This window comes from Artemia sp. Qi Xiang Cuo, chromosome 3 (genome assembly GCF_049724085.1).
Source record: "Artemia sp. Qi Xiang Cuo chromosome 3, ASM4972408v1, whole genome shotgun sequence".
Lineage (NCBI taxonomy): Eukaryota > Metazoa > Arthropoda > Branchiopoda > Anostraca > Artemiidae > Artemia > Artemia sp. Qi Xiang Cuo.
In genome coordinates, this window is record NC_142796.1 from 80,807,387 (window position 1) to 80,822,693 (window position 15,307).

The window sequence follows — 15,307 nt, forward strand, 5'->3', positions numbered from 1 at the left end:
TGTCTCCAGGGCTTAAATCACAACCCTTGCCCTGAAGGCTGTGAGGGGTTTGTCATCCTCAAAGACCTAGTTTCCAGAACTTTCAACTACTTTGAGCAAAATGGCTATCTTAAAATTTTGATTGGATGTATTTGTGGAAAAATTTGGTGTGAGAGGGGTGTTAGTTGCTCTCCAATGACTTTCAACTATGAAAAAAGGCACTAGCCCTTTCAATTGCCAATCGAATGAGCCCTTTTGAGGTATCTGCGACAACGCTTTCTATAAAAAACCTTATATTCTCGCAGGGCATAACTTAAAACCCTTGCCCAGAGTGCGGCGGGGGGGGGGGATTGTCATCCTCAAAGACCTAATTTCCAGAACTTTCAACAACGTTGAGCAAAATCGCTATTTAAAAGTTGGAATTTGAAAAGGGCATTTACCCTTTCAATTTCCAATCAAATGACTCCTTTTTGAAGTTTCTACGACAACACTTTTTATAAATACTTATATGCCCCCAGGGCATAACTTACAACGTTTGCCCTGAGGGCTCTGAGGGGGTTGTAATCCTCAAAAAATAATTCCCGGACTTTTTAACTACTTCGAGCAAAATGGCTATCTCAAAATTTTGATTGGATGTATTGGGGAAAATGGTGGGTGTGAGAGGCGTGTTAAATTACGTCCAATCACTTTCGGCTATTAAAGAGGGCACAAGCCCTTTTATTTTCTAACCGAATGAGCCTTTTTTGAGGTTTCTACAACATCGCTATCTATTAAAACCTTATATGCCCACTGGGTTATAACTCAGATACCCTTGCTATGAGGAGGTTATCATCCTCAAAAATCAAATTTCTAAAACTTTTAACTACGTTGAACAAAATGGCTAAAAATTTTGATTGGATGTGTTTGGGGAAAAGGTTGGCGTGAGAGGGGGATTAGTTGCAGTCCAATCACTTTCGACTACTAAAAAAGGCACTAGCCCTTCTATTTTTCAAACAAATGAGCCTTTTTTGAGGTTTCTACAACATCTCTATCTGTAAAAACTTAGATGCCCACAGGGCATAACTTAGAACCCTTGCCCTGAGGGCCCTGAGGAGATTATCATCCTAAAAGACCAAAATTTTAATAATTTTAACTATGTTGAACAAAATGGCTATCTAAAAATTTTTATTGGATGTGTCTGGAGAAAAGGTCGGCGTGAGAGGGGGGCTAGTTGCCGTCCAATCATTTTTGACCATTAAAAAGGGCACTAGTCTTTTAAAAACTCAGATACCCTTGCTATGAGGAGGTTATCATCCTCAAAAATCAAATTTCTAAAACTTTTAACTACGTTGAACAAAATGGCTAAAAATTTTGATTGGATGTGTTTGGGGAAAAGGTTGGCGTGAGAGGGGGATTAGTTGCAGTCCAATCACTTTAGACTACTAAAAAAGGCACTAGCCCTTCTATTTTTCAAACAAATGAGCCTTTTTTGAGGTTTCTACAACATCTCTATCTGTAAAAACTTAGATGCCCACAGGGCATAACTTAGAACCCTTGCCCTGAGGGCCCTGAGGAGATTATCATCCTAAAAGACCAAAATTTTAATAATTTTAACTATGTTGAACAAAATGGCTATCTAAAAATTTTTATTGGATGTGTCTGGAGAAAAGGTCGGCGTGAGAGGGGGGCTAGTTGCCGTCCAATCATTTTTGACCATTAAAAAGGGCACTAGTCTTTTAAATTTCAAATGGAATGAGCCCTTTTTCAAGTTTCTACGCCAAAGGTTTCAATAAAAACCTTATATGCCCTCAGGACATAACTTACAACCCTTACCCTGAGGGCTGTGGAGGGGAAGTGTCATCCTCGAACATATAAGTTTCGGAACCTTTCAATTGCTTTGAACAAAATAGCTATCTCAAAATTTTTATTGGATGTGTTTGGATAAATGGTGGGCGTGGATGGGGTGTTAGTTGCCTTCCAATCACTTTCGATTATTAAAAAGACACTAGCCATTTTAATTCCTAATCAAATGAGCCCTTTTTGAAGGTTCTACGACACTTCTTTCTATAGAAACCTTATATACCCCCAGGGCATAACTTACAACCCTTATTCTGAGGGCTGTGTGTGTGTATGGGGGGGTTGTCATCCTCAAAGATCTAATTTCCAGAACTTTCAACTACGGTGAACAAAATCGACATCTCAAAATTGTGATTGGATCTGTTTGAGGAAAAAGTTGGCGTGAGAGGGGGGTTAGTTGCCCTCCAGTCACTTTTGACTATTTAAAAGGGCACTAGCCTTTGAATATCCAATCGAATGAGCCCTTTTTGAAGTTGTTACGACAAGGCTTTCTAAAAAAAACTTATATGCCCTCAGGGCATAACTTACAACCCTTGCCCCATGGGCTGTTGGGGGAATTTTCACCTCAAAAACATAATTTCTATCTGGAAATCAACTACGCTGAACAAAATGGCTATCCCAAAATTTTAATTGGATGTATTTGGGGAAATGGTTGGCGTAGAACGGGTGTTAGTTGCTTTCCAATCACTTTTGACCATCAAAAAGGGCACTAGCCAGTCCAATTCCCAAGCGAACGAGCCCTTTTCGAAGTTTCAACGACAACTTCTTCGATATGAAGTGCCCTGGTCTGAAGGAAAAAAAATAATAAATAATACATTGTGCAAACATCGTTCTTTACTTAGGCAGCGTTACTGCGATGCCTATGATTCCTAGTAAAATAACTGTGTATTGCAGCTTCAATCGCTCAAGTCTTTTCCTCATTAAGGCCTCCAAACCAATTCTAATTTAAATACTACAAGGTATTTGCATAAATTAGTCATCTGTTTTTTTTCTTCCTCTGTCCCAAAGCTAAACGAGTTTGAGCTTCTTCTGTGTTCTGCTGCTTTTAAAGAACAAAAGCTGCTTCACGGTTGTGACGCAAACTGAGTACTGTGATCACTTGGTTTCATTGAGTAAAACAAAATGTATCACAAAAAACAGATGTACAGAGAAAAGTGAACGCTACTGTTAATGAATTGCAAGAGATTAAAAAATCTCAAAAAGACTGTCGATCCAACATATTTTTGAGTGTTTTTACTTGTGTTGCGTTTTCTCTATTTTATGTGTCATTATGTAGCAAATGTGAAGGTCTAAACTGCAATGTTTGAAAGGTATGTCCGCACGTAACTGCGCAAACTTTTTGACCCGATATGGACCAGTGCTCCCATTTTTTAAATGATAATATTTACGAAATTTTCGTTGTAAGATATTAGGAAAAAATTACCTTGGTGAGAAATATTTCAAAATATATGATGAAATTTTTAACAAACATGTGAGAAATTGGGAGAAAAGTTGGAGAATTTGGAATAAACAGTGGAATTTTCCCAAAGTTCTACAACAAAAATTTGCCGAGTTTCGACCAAATTTAGATCTTCATAAACTTCTTCCTAAAAGGCTGGGCACACGCAGATTATTTCGGGAACTGTTTTCAAAATCAGGACTGGACACACGTACCTTATTTGGGGAACTGATTTCCAAATCAGCGCCGATTTAAAAAATATCCGCATCGATTTGGGCTTGACATATTTTCTAGTTTTCTGCGCCAATTTACAAAATCAGCACCGATTTTCATCATGATCATCACAAAAAAATAAGGATACAAATGAATAGTCAGCCCAAAATGTCTATGGTGAAAGACCCCGCTAGAACTAAGCTGAGATCAATCATGCAACTATTAATAAACTCCAGTTGACTATTTGTGTACATGATTTTTGTTTTGAAAATCTCGCGCAAAAAATATTTCTTCCAACAAATTTTTCCTACCGCTATCTTACCGGCGGTGAAAAATCAGTCGTCTAAAAATTCGAGCCACACCATCTTCACCATTTCGCCCTAAAATTCACCTATTCGCCACCGAAAAGAGAGCCTGAAAAAGTCGGCAAAAGAATAGCGTCGTTTATTTGCAGCAAAGAATTTAAATACAACTTTCACGCTACTCAAGCATGACAGCAAGAGAAGTTGATAAAAAGACTCTTAATCTCTTTTGGGAGCTAAAAGTTGAAGATAAAAAGAAGCAAAAAGCATGTATAAATAAATTAGCTGCGATAGTAAGGGGTTTACTTCAGGTAAGTCAGTCTACCCTTAGTTTAGCCCAACAGTGTTGATAAAAATCAAATTTTTACATCTAGCAGGTAAAAAACCAATAAGCTATCCAATTGAGCAAAATTATGTAAAGCTAAAACCCTCACTCCTTTTTACAAAAGAGGAATCGAGAAGAATTGTATATATGCTATCAATGAATAGGCCTAGCTAAAAATTTCAGCTATGCATCAATATGGTTAGGCTATTAACCTATTAAGATTATTTAAGATCAGAAACTCAAAATTATTACTTTATTGGCTTACCTACAAAGACCTTTTTTTGGAAATACCAATTATTTTATTTTTATGTAGCCTATATATCCTTTCAGAGTCAATATGTAGGCTAGCAAATCATATTATTGAGTTTCAAATAAAGTGAATGCACTATTCGATGCCTTTTTTATGCTGATTATGAATATAATAAGAATTTCTATCAGAAATGAATTTCAGCCCCCCCCTAGCCTATATAGGCTATACCTAACCTAACCCTGAATTGGCATATATAGGGGGAGTGGCTGAAATTCATTGCCGATAGAAATGCTGGTAAAATTATACTTTAGCTACTTTTGGCTATGTTGGAAAGGAGTTTGGTTAGGAAAATGAAACTTTCAGGGATAGATCTACAGGCTAAAGTATGTCCTGGGAAGATATCTTGAAATAGGCAACCTACCTCCACTCCTTTTCCCTCTAGAGGATCCTGACCTTTGATGACCTTTAAAAATCTGTGTGTTATAAAAGTGCAACCTTGTAAAATAGATCTTCTGCTTAAAATAAAGTCCAACAAAATTGTTTTCTGACTCACAACTTTGCTCAATCCTTAGTTATAGAGTTTTAAAGATATGCAAATACATTTCCTAAATTTTGAAAATTAACATTGATATGACTTAAATTACTAATCAAATAACAGGAATTGCATTTTCAGAACTAAAGCCAGAGAAAAAGAATCTTATAACTGAAAATTAAGGTAAAATGTTGTTTTGTCAAAATTTCAATAGGTATAAACTTGTCATGTAGGCAAATTTCAGGATCCTCTAGAGGGAGAAGGGAAGGAGATAAGTACTTCAAAATACCTTCCCAGGACATATTTTAGCCTGTAGACCCATCCCCAAAAGTTTTATTTTCCTAGCCTCACCCCTTTCCAAGATAGGTAAAAGTAACTAAAGTAGAATTTTACCGAAATGCTTATTATATACGTAATCAGCATAAAAAAAGGCATTGAATGGTGTATTCACTTTAGTCCTAACTCAATAATATGACTTGGTAGATATTGACCCCTTTCAGTGTTTCAGTTTTATTCACATTTTATTTCTGATGTAAATGGGAGGTAAGTTTAAAATTTACCCCTACCCCCCTAATGTGCAAATATAGGTGAATTTTGGTAAAGTTATATGAAATCATATTATTGAGTTAGGACTAAAGTTAATAAACCATTTTATGCCTTTTTTTATGATTTTTTTTAATTTATTGATAATTTCTTTTGTAAATTTATTTCAGCCCCCCCCCCCCTAAATAGGATATACCTACCCATACCCGGAATTGGAAGATATAGGGGGAGGGGCTGAAATTCATTTCCGATAGAAATGCTTATTATATTTGTAATTGGCATTAAAAAAGGCATCAACTGGTGTATTCACTTTAGTCCTAACTCAATAATATGATTTTGTAGAATTTTACCTAAATTTCTACCAAATCATATTATTGAGTTAAGAATAAAGTGAATATACCACTCAATGCCTTTTGTTATGCTGATTACAAATATAGTAATCATTTCTATCAGAAATGAATTTCAGCCCCCCCCTATATATGCCAATTCAGGGTATATATTTCTACAACCTAACCCAGAATCTGCATATATAGGGGGGAGGGCTGAAATTCATATCCAATAGAAATGATTATTATGTTCATAATCAGCATAAAAAAAAGCATCAAATGGTGTATTCACTTTATTCCTAACTCAATAATATGATTTAGTAGAAATTTACCCAAATATATACCATGAATTGGTATATATAGGGGTGGGGTAAAATTCATTTCCAACAAAAATGGTCATTATATTTGGAAAGAGCATAAAAAAAGGCATCAAGTCACTTTATTTGTAAGTCAATAATATGATTTGGTAAAAATTTACCATACTCCCTTTGGCTTTCCTTGATGTTAATGTTTTGCTTAAGCTAGGCATTTTGTTTCTGGTGCTTGGGACTTGCCTAGTTACCAAAGCCACCCAAACAACCAGTAGTAGTCTACACCTTCAAAAATAGGTAAATTAAGGTGTCTATAAAAAAAAGCAAATAAAAGTAGGGTAAGCAACCAGTATCCAATTGAGCAAAAGTATGTAAAACAAAACCCTCTCATCTTGTTACCAAATAGGAATTCAGAAGAATTGTAAATATCAATGAATAGCTAAAGATCTAAGCTGTGCATCATAATGTTATTATAAACATTATTTAAAAAACATTTGAAATTTTTAGTTTATTTGCTTACCTAGAAGGACTCATGGTACTTTTGAATTATCAGGGCCCCTCTAAAGAAGTCCAACAAGAGATGCTACAGTCAAACAGGAAAGACACAATGAAAAACCTGTTTTTACAAGATGATTCAATACACCATAGTAGCAAAACACATTGTATAGCATGGTTTTGAAATATTTAAAGTATTGTTCTTTGGTGTTTTTTGGGGAAAAAAGGTACCTAGGTTAGGTTATGTATTTAATGTATGCTATGCTTTTCCCCCCCCCCAACTCCCCGTAATATGCAAATCTATTGCCCAAATTTGTTTCTAAACTATTATATAGTCATTCCATTTAATTTCATTAGTATTAACCAAACTTGACTTTTTAGAGAGGCCCTGAAAATGCAAAAGTACCCAACTCATTTCAGAAATACCAATTATCCTATTTTAATCTATATATCCTTTTAGTGTTTCAGTTTTATTCACATATTAACAGAAAGCTGATTTTCTGTTGATAGCCTATAGCTTGATATTTATTTGACTGATCACAAATATTAAATATAATTTTTTTTTCTTTTCAATTGCTTGTCAAAACAAGAGACCACATTTTTAATTTATGCTAACAAATGAAAATTTCACCTAGAAGGCAGATAAAAGGCACACTCTTGTTACTACCCTCACATTGCATCATGCTGTAGACCACATAGGTGTGGTCTGAAAACCCATCTCTATTTTTCCTGAAAAGTGGAATATCTAAGAAAAGTGGTCTCTCCCAAAAAGAAGTCTTTTACCCTAGCCTAGGCAGTGCATACAAAATCTATTGGCAACATTTTTAAAACATCTTATCCTTACCTTAAATTACCTTAAATCACACTTGCCAGCAATAAAGATGAATCCTGTAGATGCCAGTTAATGATGATGGTGACTCAGATCATTGGGCACATCACAACTGTGCGCCATGGCTTGCTGCACCAATCTCTGTCAACAGCTGACTTGAAGGCTTTGGTATTACGGGACATGACTGCATTCTGGCTAAGGGAATTCCATGGGCTGTCCACATGGTTGGAGAAAAATTTGTTTTGCAGCCTTGTATTAGTATGTTTCTGGTAGAGCTTCAGGGGGCGCCCTCTTGTTCTTGAAAAAAACTATCTAACTGGAATAAGTCAGGGATGATATTGTGGTTCCAGATCAATTTGTATGTCATCAATACATCTCCTCACTTACGTTGGTATATGAGAGATGGTATATTGAGCCTCTGGAGTCTAGTAGAATATGGCAAATTTTGAAAACCCCTTCTGCATTTTGGTGCTCGTTGCTGCACCAATTCCAGAATCGATTAGTCAAGCTGGTTAACTGGCATAGCAATGGACATCCGAAATTCTCATTTTGGTTGGGTCAGGCCCTTTAGGAGCTTAGTAACCACTGCTGGAGTTCTACTGCAGAACATTCTCTTTATTGTACTGAGAGTTTGGTTGGGTACTGCAGACTGTGTGTGTAAGTTGAATTTAAGCTTGTTATCAACCAAGACTCCCAGATCTTTTTCACAGTGACTGGTGGAGAGGGTTGTTTGCTCCAAAGTGTATGACCTTGCATTTCAGAATATTAAATTCTGGTTGCCAGGTTTTTGCCCACATTGAGAGTGCATTGAGATCTGCTTGGATGTCTTTGGTACTTTGGGGGTCATAAATTGGACCAATTATTTTGGAATTATCTGCATATAAGCAAATCTTATTTTTATGATTGAAGATGCATCATTAATATAGATGTTAAATAGAGTTGGGCCCAAAACCATGCCTTGGGGCACTTCAAGCGTTTTGTTAACTATGGCTTGTATTTCAGCTGCACTGGTGCCACTATGGGCATTACCCTTACAAACAGGACACTTCCACTTGCAACCTAATCTCCTTGTCATTTTTATCAGAAGATTATACTCGGTTTGCTGATTTCAAGGCAATCAATGCAAAGCCATTGTTTACAAATGTCACAGTTCATTGTACTAGATTCTTCATCCAGATTCTCATCACAAGCAGTGCAAATGTCTTTGCCTTTTTTGGGCTTTCTTGGTGCCTTTTTGGTGGCATTTTGCAGCTTTCAGGCACTGATATCAAGGCAACAACAAATAAAAACGCAACTCAGGTAACAGGTAACAGAACGCAATTTGGATAACAGAACACAACCAGGAACACAGGAATGAAGCGCCACTAGGTAGTGTTAGTGTAAAGTCCAAACATTAGGATAAATTCTAGGAAAAAAACAGCTAAGTCTATAAGAATCACACTATTCCAGCATGATACATGTATTTTTCTCTTATTAGTTCAATATCATCACAGCAAATTAATCACTTGTAGCCACAGTTTTCACAATTTTTTCACAGACAAGCTAAACTAGGTGTATGTTATCCAGATAGAAAATCGATTATCCAAGTTTAATTCTGGAGATGGTCACTCACCCTAAATATTTACCCAAGAAAGTACTTAGAAGCTGCTACCAATTAGGGTGAGTGGATTGGTGTGCTGGATTTAGGATTCTTTGTCTGAGAGGGCAAGGGTTCAAATCCTAGTGTATTCAGTTATTTGGTTTGGGACAGGGGCCAGTGGTTTGACTCTCTAAGCTCAGCCAGAGTCAACCCAGCTCTAAATGGGTACCTGGAGAAATCTGGGGAAGGTAAACAGGAAGGGTGCACAAAAGCTCTGGATTGTTGGCCCCCAACCCCCCATTGCTGGGGGGTTGGGGGACATGGAAACATGGAATCATTGTTGACAACCAGTATAAATTTCATGCAAACTGCTAGACGACTGCATCTCATGCCAACTCTGTCCTAGGACTCTGATAAAAACTATATCCAGTAGTTCTCCCTATGTTTTCATGAGGTTGTATAAGGCCCTTGTCAGACCAGCGCCTGATTTAGGAATGTGCATAGCATCACCAGGATACAAGGGTGATGTACAAATTCTGGAAGGGGAGCATAGGAGAGCTACTAATGCAATAACAAAGATGAGAGACAAGCCTTAAGGTCAATGTTTAAAGGAGCTGACATTTTCTGCACCAGTTTACTGACAAAAAGACCTGATAAGCTTATGACATATAAGCTTACCTCACAAGAACCTGCCATCCCTCCCAATATATTTAAACTGACAGGAGGGGACATTCAAAGAAGCTGTTCAAGCAATCTGTCAAAACTTGACACCAGCAACAGTTTTTCCTGCTGTGTTGAAAACCACTGGAATATCTTCTCAGATACAACATTCTCAGCACCCAATGATGAAGCTTTTGAGAAGTTACTAGATATCAAATGGAATGGTGTTCCCTAGAAGTACCAGTGGGATGTATTTAATGTTTGATCTGGATAGTCAAAGGGCATGGGATGTATATTTCTTTTCTTTACATTATTGAGGGGGCAACTGCCCCCCCCCTTGCTACCCCCAAACGACGCTCCCGACTATGGACCAATTCATAGATCACAATGGCTCTTATTTTGCTCTGATATTTGAATTAAAATAATTGTAGAAGGTTATTTCCAAGACTGGAACACCAGTCTACTCAGTAAAGGTTTGGAATAGCAGCTCTCCAGAAGGAAGAGGACATGCCAGAACAGAAAAACATAGATTTTTAGATTGCTAATTTATGCTTGTGTTCATGGTTTTTTGTGCATTTTTGCAATTAATTGCCAGATCTCCCCCCTCCCCCTCTGTCATAGGTCCCATATAGTCCTGGGCTATAGAAAAACAAATTATTGTTGATGAAATTCTTGCTTTCTGATATGTAGCAAGTATAATTGAATCTACTGGCAGACTGACCTGTTAAGGAGGGGGGGGTCTTTGCAACAGCGATGTTGGCCATATTTAGGAACTTCATTAGGCTGTCCATCCACTTGGTTCAAGATCTGCCTCTTGGGCATGTTTCTTTGTGGAACTTATTTTATAGTAAGTACATAGACACCTCTGTACATAATACCCTGGTCATGGATGGTCATAGTGCATCTGAATTCATCACAACAAAAAACATAAAGCATGTCCAATCCTGAGTGCCATTTCAGATTGTGAATATCAATTTTCTAGCCTAAGTAGCAATTTGAACTCTGCTAATCTGTGACCAAATACTACTTGCTGTCAATGTTGATTAATTAAAAACCAAGAAATTAACTTGCATTTAAAATTCATATTTTAAGCTCTCAGAAATGCATGTGTAATCTAAGCAGGAAAACCTATTAATTATGTGTCTCTACTACTACTGCTACCTATTTTGACTATAATGTATTTTAAGCTTGTTACCCAGAGTGCATTGGAATGGTGTATCTATATTACCTAAGTGTCTATATTATCCCAGTACCAAAGATTGAAATAAAGAGGGGGGGGGGGGGTGGGTAACTTGCTCAAATAAAGAGATCATAGAAAGAATTTAAGTAAAACTAAAAAGAGAATCAAATTTAGCAATGGGAAATACAAAATTTGCTCACTTTTTTTTGTGAAAAAGAAATTTTCTATTACAGACTTGAAATGCAGCAAGATGCTTAGCTTGACAAATGTTACCCATGATTGTATTCCAAATATGTTGCAAAATATCTAATGATAAATGATGCCTGAGTTGCATGCCAGATTTTGTACACAGTATCCCCAGGTAGCCTAGTTTAATTGCTGTAGGAATCACAATTTGCAGAAAAAATTCGAAATTAGAAGGGAGCATATTATTAAAATATATATGATCAATAACACTTTTTTTCTATCATCAAATGGCTGATTAAAAAGACAAAAGAAACATCCTTATGATTTTTATATTTTTTTTACTGTGTGTTCTGGATTGTTTGAATTCTTTTATATTATGTTATAACATATTTGCCCACAATGTGCAATCACAACACATGAATGGATACAATATAGTAAAATAAGAGTTGTAATGGTTTTATCTGTTACTAAATATTTAGTTCATTGAAACATACCCTGGTATCTAGATATGGTAACTTAACTGAAAAATCCTGTGTGATACAGCTTTAATCTTTTTTCCAGAATAAAAAAGTGGAAGAGTTGCCAGATAAGGCAAAATACTGCATCAATAGACTTCTCAAAGGACTTGCAGCTGGATCTGATAATTCCAGGCATGGCTTTTATGAATGTCTGAAGACAGTTGTAAACAGTAAACATATTTTGCCAGTCAACTATTTCCTGGATGCTGCTAAAGAGCAACTTCAGACATCAGGAGTGATGACGAAAAATGTAGGTGAAAAGCTCAGTGTTTTGTAGCTTTGGGGCTATTTTTTTTTTTTATTTCTCTCTTTTGGAAAAAAATTTGCTACAAAACTTAAATGTTACTGTTAAACCTTACTGTTACTGTCAAATATAGCAGTATATTTGTTTTATTTTCTTTTTCCCTCTCTTTGGCAGACAAAAACTTGGTGCAAAACTTTATTGTTACACCTTACTGCTACTGTCAAATATAGCAGTATATTTGTTTTGTTTTCTTTCTCTCTTTTTTTGGATGACAAAAACTTGTTACAAAACTCTACAATCCTAAATTGCTAATCTTTTATTATCATTAACTTAAAAAGGAGTGGATCTTTTCTATTCCCTTGAAGAATATGCACATATTAATAAAACATTGAAATGCTTCTGAGCTCCAAATATCTGTCTTTTATTTTACTGCTCAAGGTTGAAGTTTTGATAACTATTAAAAATGAACAATCATATCAAACTTGAAACAAGCAAAAAATAAAATTATTAAATAAAACTTAAAAAAAACAGAAGTTACTACAAATAGGAGTGAAGATGTCACTCCTGAAAACCCTTTAAGGCAAGAGTGTCAGTTTCGTTAAGGCAAGTCTTTTGAGTGTCAAAAGCAAGGCTTTTGGTTTTGTTAACCTCTGTTATGCTTAAGATTTTTTATATAGAAAGATTGTTTCATTGTGTTACAATTTCATGTTAGCCTAGAAGATATTTCTAGTTGTCTTGGACTTATGTATTATTATTTATTCAACTTGGTTTGGCTTTCTTCTTGCCAAACTCATATAATGAGGTTTCATCTTCTATGTTGTGTTCTTGTGCCTTTTAGTTGTTTATTCTAGATTTTCTCCTTTTCTCTTTGTATTGATAAAGGTCTTCACATGTGAAACCATTATTTATTTATTCAACTTGGTTTGGCTTTCTTCTTGCCAAACTCATATAATGAGGTTTCATCTTCTATGTTGTGTTCTTGTGCCTTTTAGTTATTTATTCTAGATTTTCCTCCTTTTCTCTTTGTATTGATAAACGTCTTCACATGTGAAACCAAAATTATTTAGACTTATTTTTTCCACTACCTTCAATAAAAGTTTTACTCATTGCTTTGTGAATCTGAGTTTTCATCTTATTTATAAATAGAAAGAATTTTTGTAATTTTTCCATTGTTTACACACAGGATTTATCATTGGGAAAGGGGGATGTTTCATCCTGGGTATGTCCAGAAAAGGTAAGGGTATCAACATGAAACTTCATTGAATGCTGAGGGGTATTTGGACTAAGTCAAAAGTCTCTATATGCATCCAGGTTATCAAAAAGGCGTATCTGCCATAATTTAGGAAGAGGTAAGGATGTGAACTTGATACTTTCAAGGCCCCAACTACTGCTGCTACTACAACGACTGCAACTACTTGCAACTGCAATTACTCATGACTATGACTGCAAATATATTCCTATCCCAAGTATATATCCAGTCCAAATGTATTTTCAAAATGAAGAGGGGTTTGGGGTAAATTCCTTCCTTCTTAATCTGAAGAAATTCTCATGAAAAGTCAAAAATGTATAAATCTATTATGTTTAGTTGAAGTTGTGCTATAGATTGCGGTAGAAAAGTAAAACCTTTTGAGTACACAGTGAGGGTAATATGCATGTTGCTTGCTGGCTGTCATTTTACTGACACCATCTTATTATAAGTTTTGAATCAGCTATTTATAAATTGCCAACTGACTGTATCAACCAAGTGGTTGACACATTGGATTGGGTAATATGCATGCTGCTTGCTGGCTGTCATTTTACTTACACCATCTTATTATAAGTTTTGAATCAGCTATTTATAAATTGCCAACTGACTGTATCAACCAAGTGGTTGACACATTGGATTTGCAATCCAATGTTTTTTTGGGGCAGGTTGTTCAAGTCCTGGTACCCCTGATTGTTTGTCATGGGGTTCAGCAGTGTGACTGTAAGCTCTTCAAGAGTTGAACCAGCTCGAAATAGGTACTTGGAAGAATGTGGGGGAGAAACTTGGGAACCTGGCGTGCCTTTCCAGCAACTAAAAAACAAGTATTTATCCAATAAGAGAGTCATACTTACTCCCGCCATTTACCCGTGTGCGCAGCCATTTAAGCATTTGCCTCTCAATTGCTTGGACTATCTGTCTTGGATTTTTCTTTCTACAATTAGCCATGTCTTGATGCCTACTCACAGTTTATAGATAGTAAGCTTATCGCAGATCATTTCTGGTCTTCGTTCTCGGTGCGAACAAAAAGCTCCTCCCACTTATTTCTGCATTAGCGGGATGCATGTTTCCGATTGTTTCCAACAAAGTCCATTATTCGCAATAGCGGGTTTCCACTTGTTTCCGATTAGATCACAGTCTGACTTTTCCACCCATGAAAAGATCTGACTTCGCTTATGTTTATATCTGCATAAACGTTCTCCGGAGCACTCGCACCCCGGTCTGGGTTTTTATAATGGGTGACATAGAGAATGATCATACTGGATAATTCTATAAACTGTGTGCCTACTGCAAAATACTTAATTTTCAATTCAAAATCATATGAAAATCAAGTATTTTGGAGTAGTGTGCATCAAGACGTGGCCAATTGTAGAAAGAAAAAAGCCAAGACAGATAGTCCAAGTAATTGAGAGGCAAATGTTTAAATGACTGCACAGGTCAATGCCGGGAGTAAGTATAACTCTTATTGGACAAATACTTGTTTGTTAGTTTTTTTAAAAGGCATGCCTGCGTAGCCTACAGTCTCAGGCAAGTTGACCAAGAATTTAATATTGATATAGGACCTTTAGATTGCCTGGAATGAGAGGCAAACAATAGGACAATTTAATACCTGCACTATTCAGACTGTTAGTCTGCATGCAAAAAAGTTTTAAGCATATTTTCTTGATAAATTATTGTCAGTTTTTTTACAATATTTCTTAATATAATTGTAGTTTTGGTCATCTGAAGTTTAATTGTAGGGGAAGTATATTGGAATATTGAAGTTTATTTGAATTGGCAGGTCTCTAATTTTACCAAGCAAAAGAAAAAAAAGACCTGCTAAGAATTTACAATTGGCTCTGTTTTTCATTCTTGAGCGATTTCCGAAGCATTTCATCTGGTTTCTCTGACTTTTAGTTATAAGTAAAAACCCTGTGCCATGTAATTGGCCATCATGGCTTGGACACAGCCAATGAATCTATTTGTATTACTGCAAAGACAAGCATATCCTGTTGTAGAACAGTGGGTTGATGCTCTGCTTGGTAATACGGGGCCTGGGGTTTGATCCCCGCCACAGTAAGGTTGGGCAACAAGCTTGCTACTTGTCCCTGTAAAAAAAAACCTAGCAACTGAAACGTTTATTTGACACCCTATGCGCCAGCAATGGCTCTAAAGAATCTTCTTCTTTTTTTTTTTAAAGTCAAATATGTCCATTGGGCTTCTGATAGGGGAGTTACATTGAATAGCTAGTATTCATTCTATTCCTTCAGATCAAGCCAACGAAAATAATTCCTGTATTCTTAGCCCCTTCCCCGCTTCTATTGGAAAATGAGTTGACA

General features: G+C 36.2%; 1 protein-coding gene across 1 annotated transcript in view; it reads left to right on the forward strand.

The window, feature by feature from the left end:
• Nucleotides 1-3,945: 3,945 nt before the first annotated feature.
• Mybbp1A (MYB binding protein 1a) overlaps nt 3,946-15,307 on the forward strand; it is a 75,307-nt gene continuing 63,945 nt past the window's right edge. The window contains exons 1-2 of the mRNA XM_089086373.1: nt 3,946-4,079; nt 11,546-11,752. Coding sequence (XP_088942499.1) covers nt 3,957-4,079; nt 11,546-11,752 — 330 coding nt within the window. The 5' untranslated portion in view covers nt 3,946-3,956. The remainder of the gene's footprint in view (nt 4,080-11,545; nt 11,753-15,307) is intronic.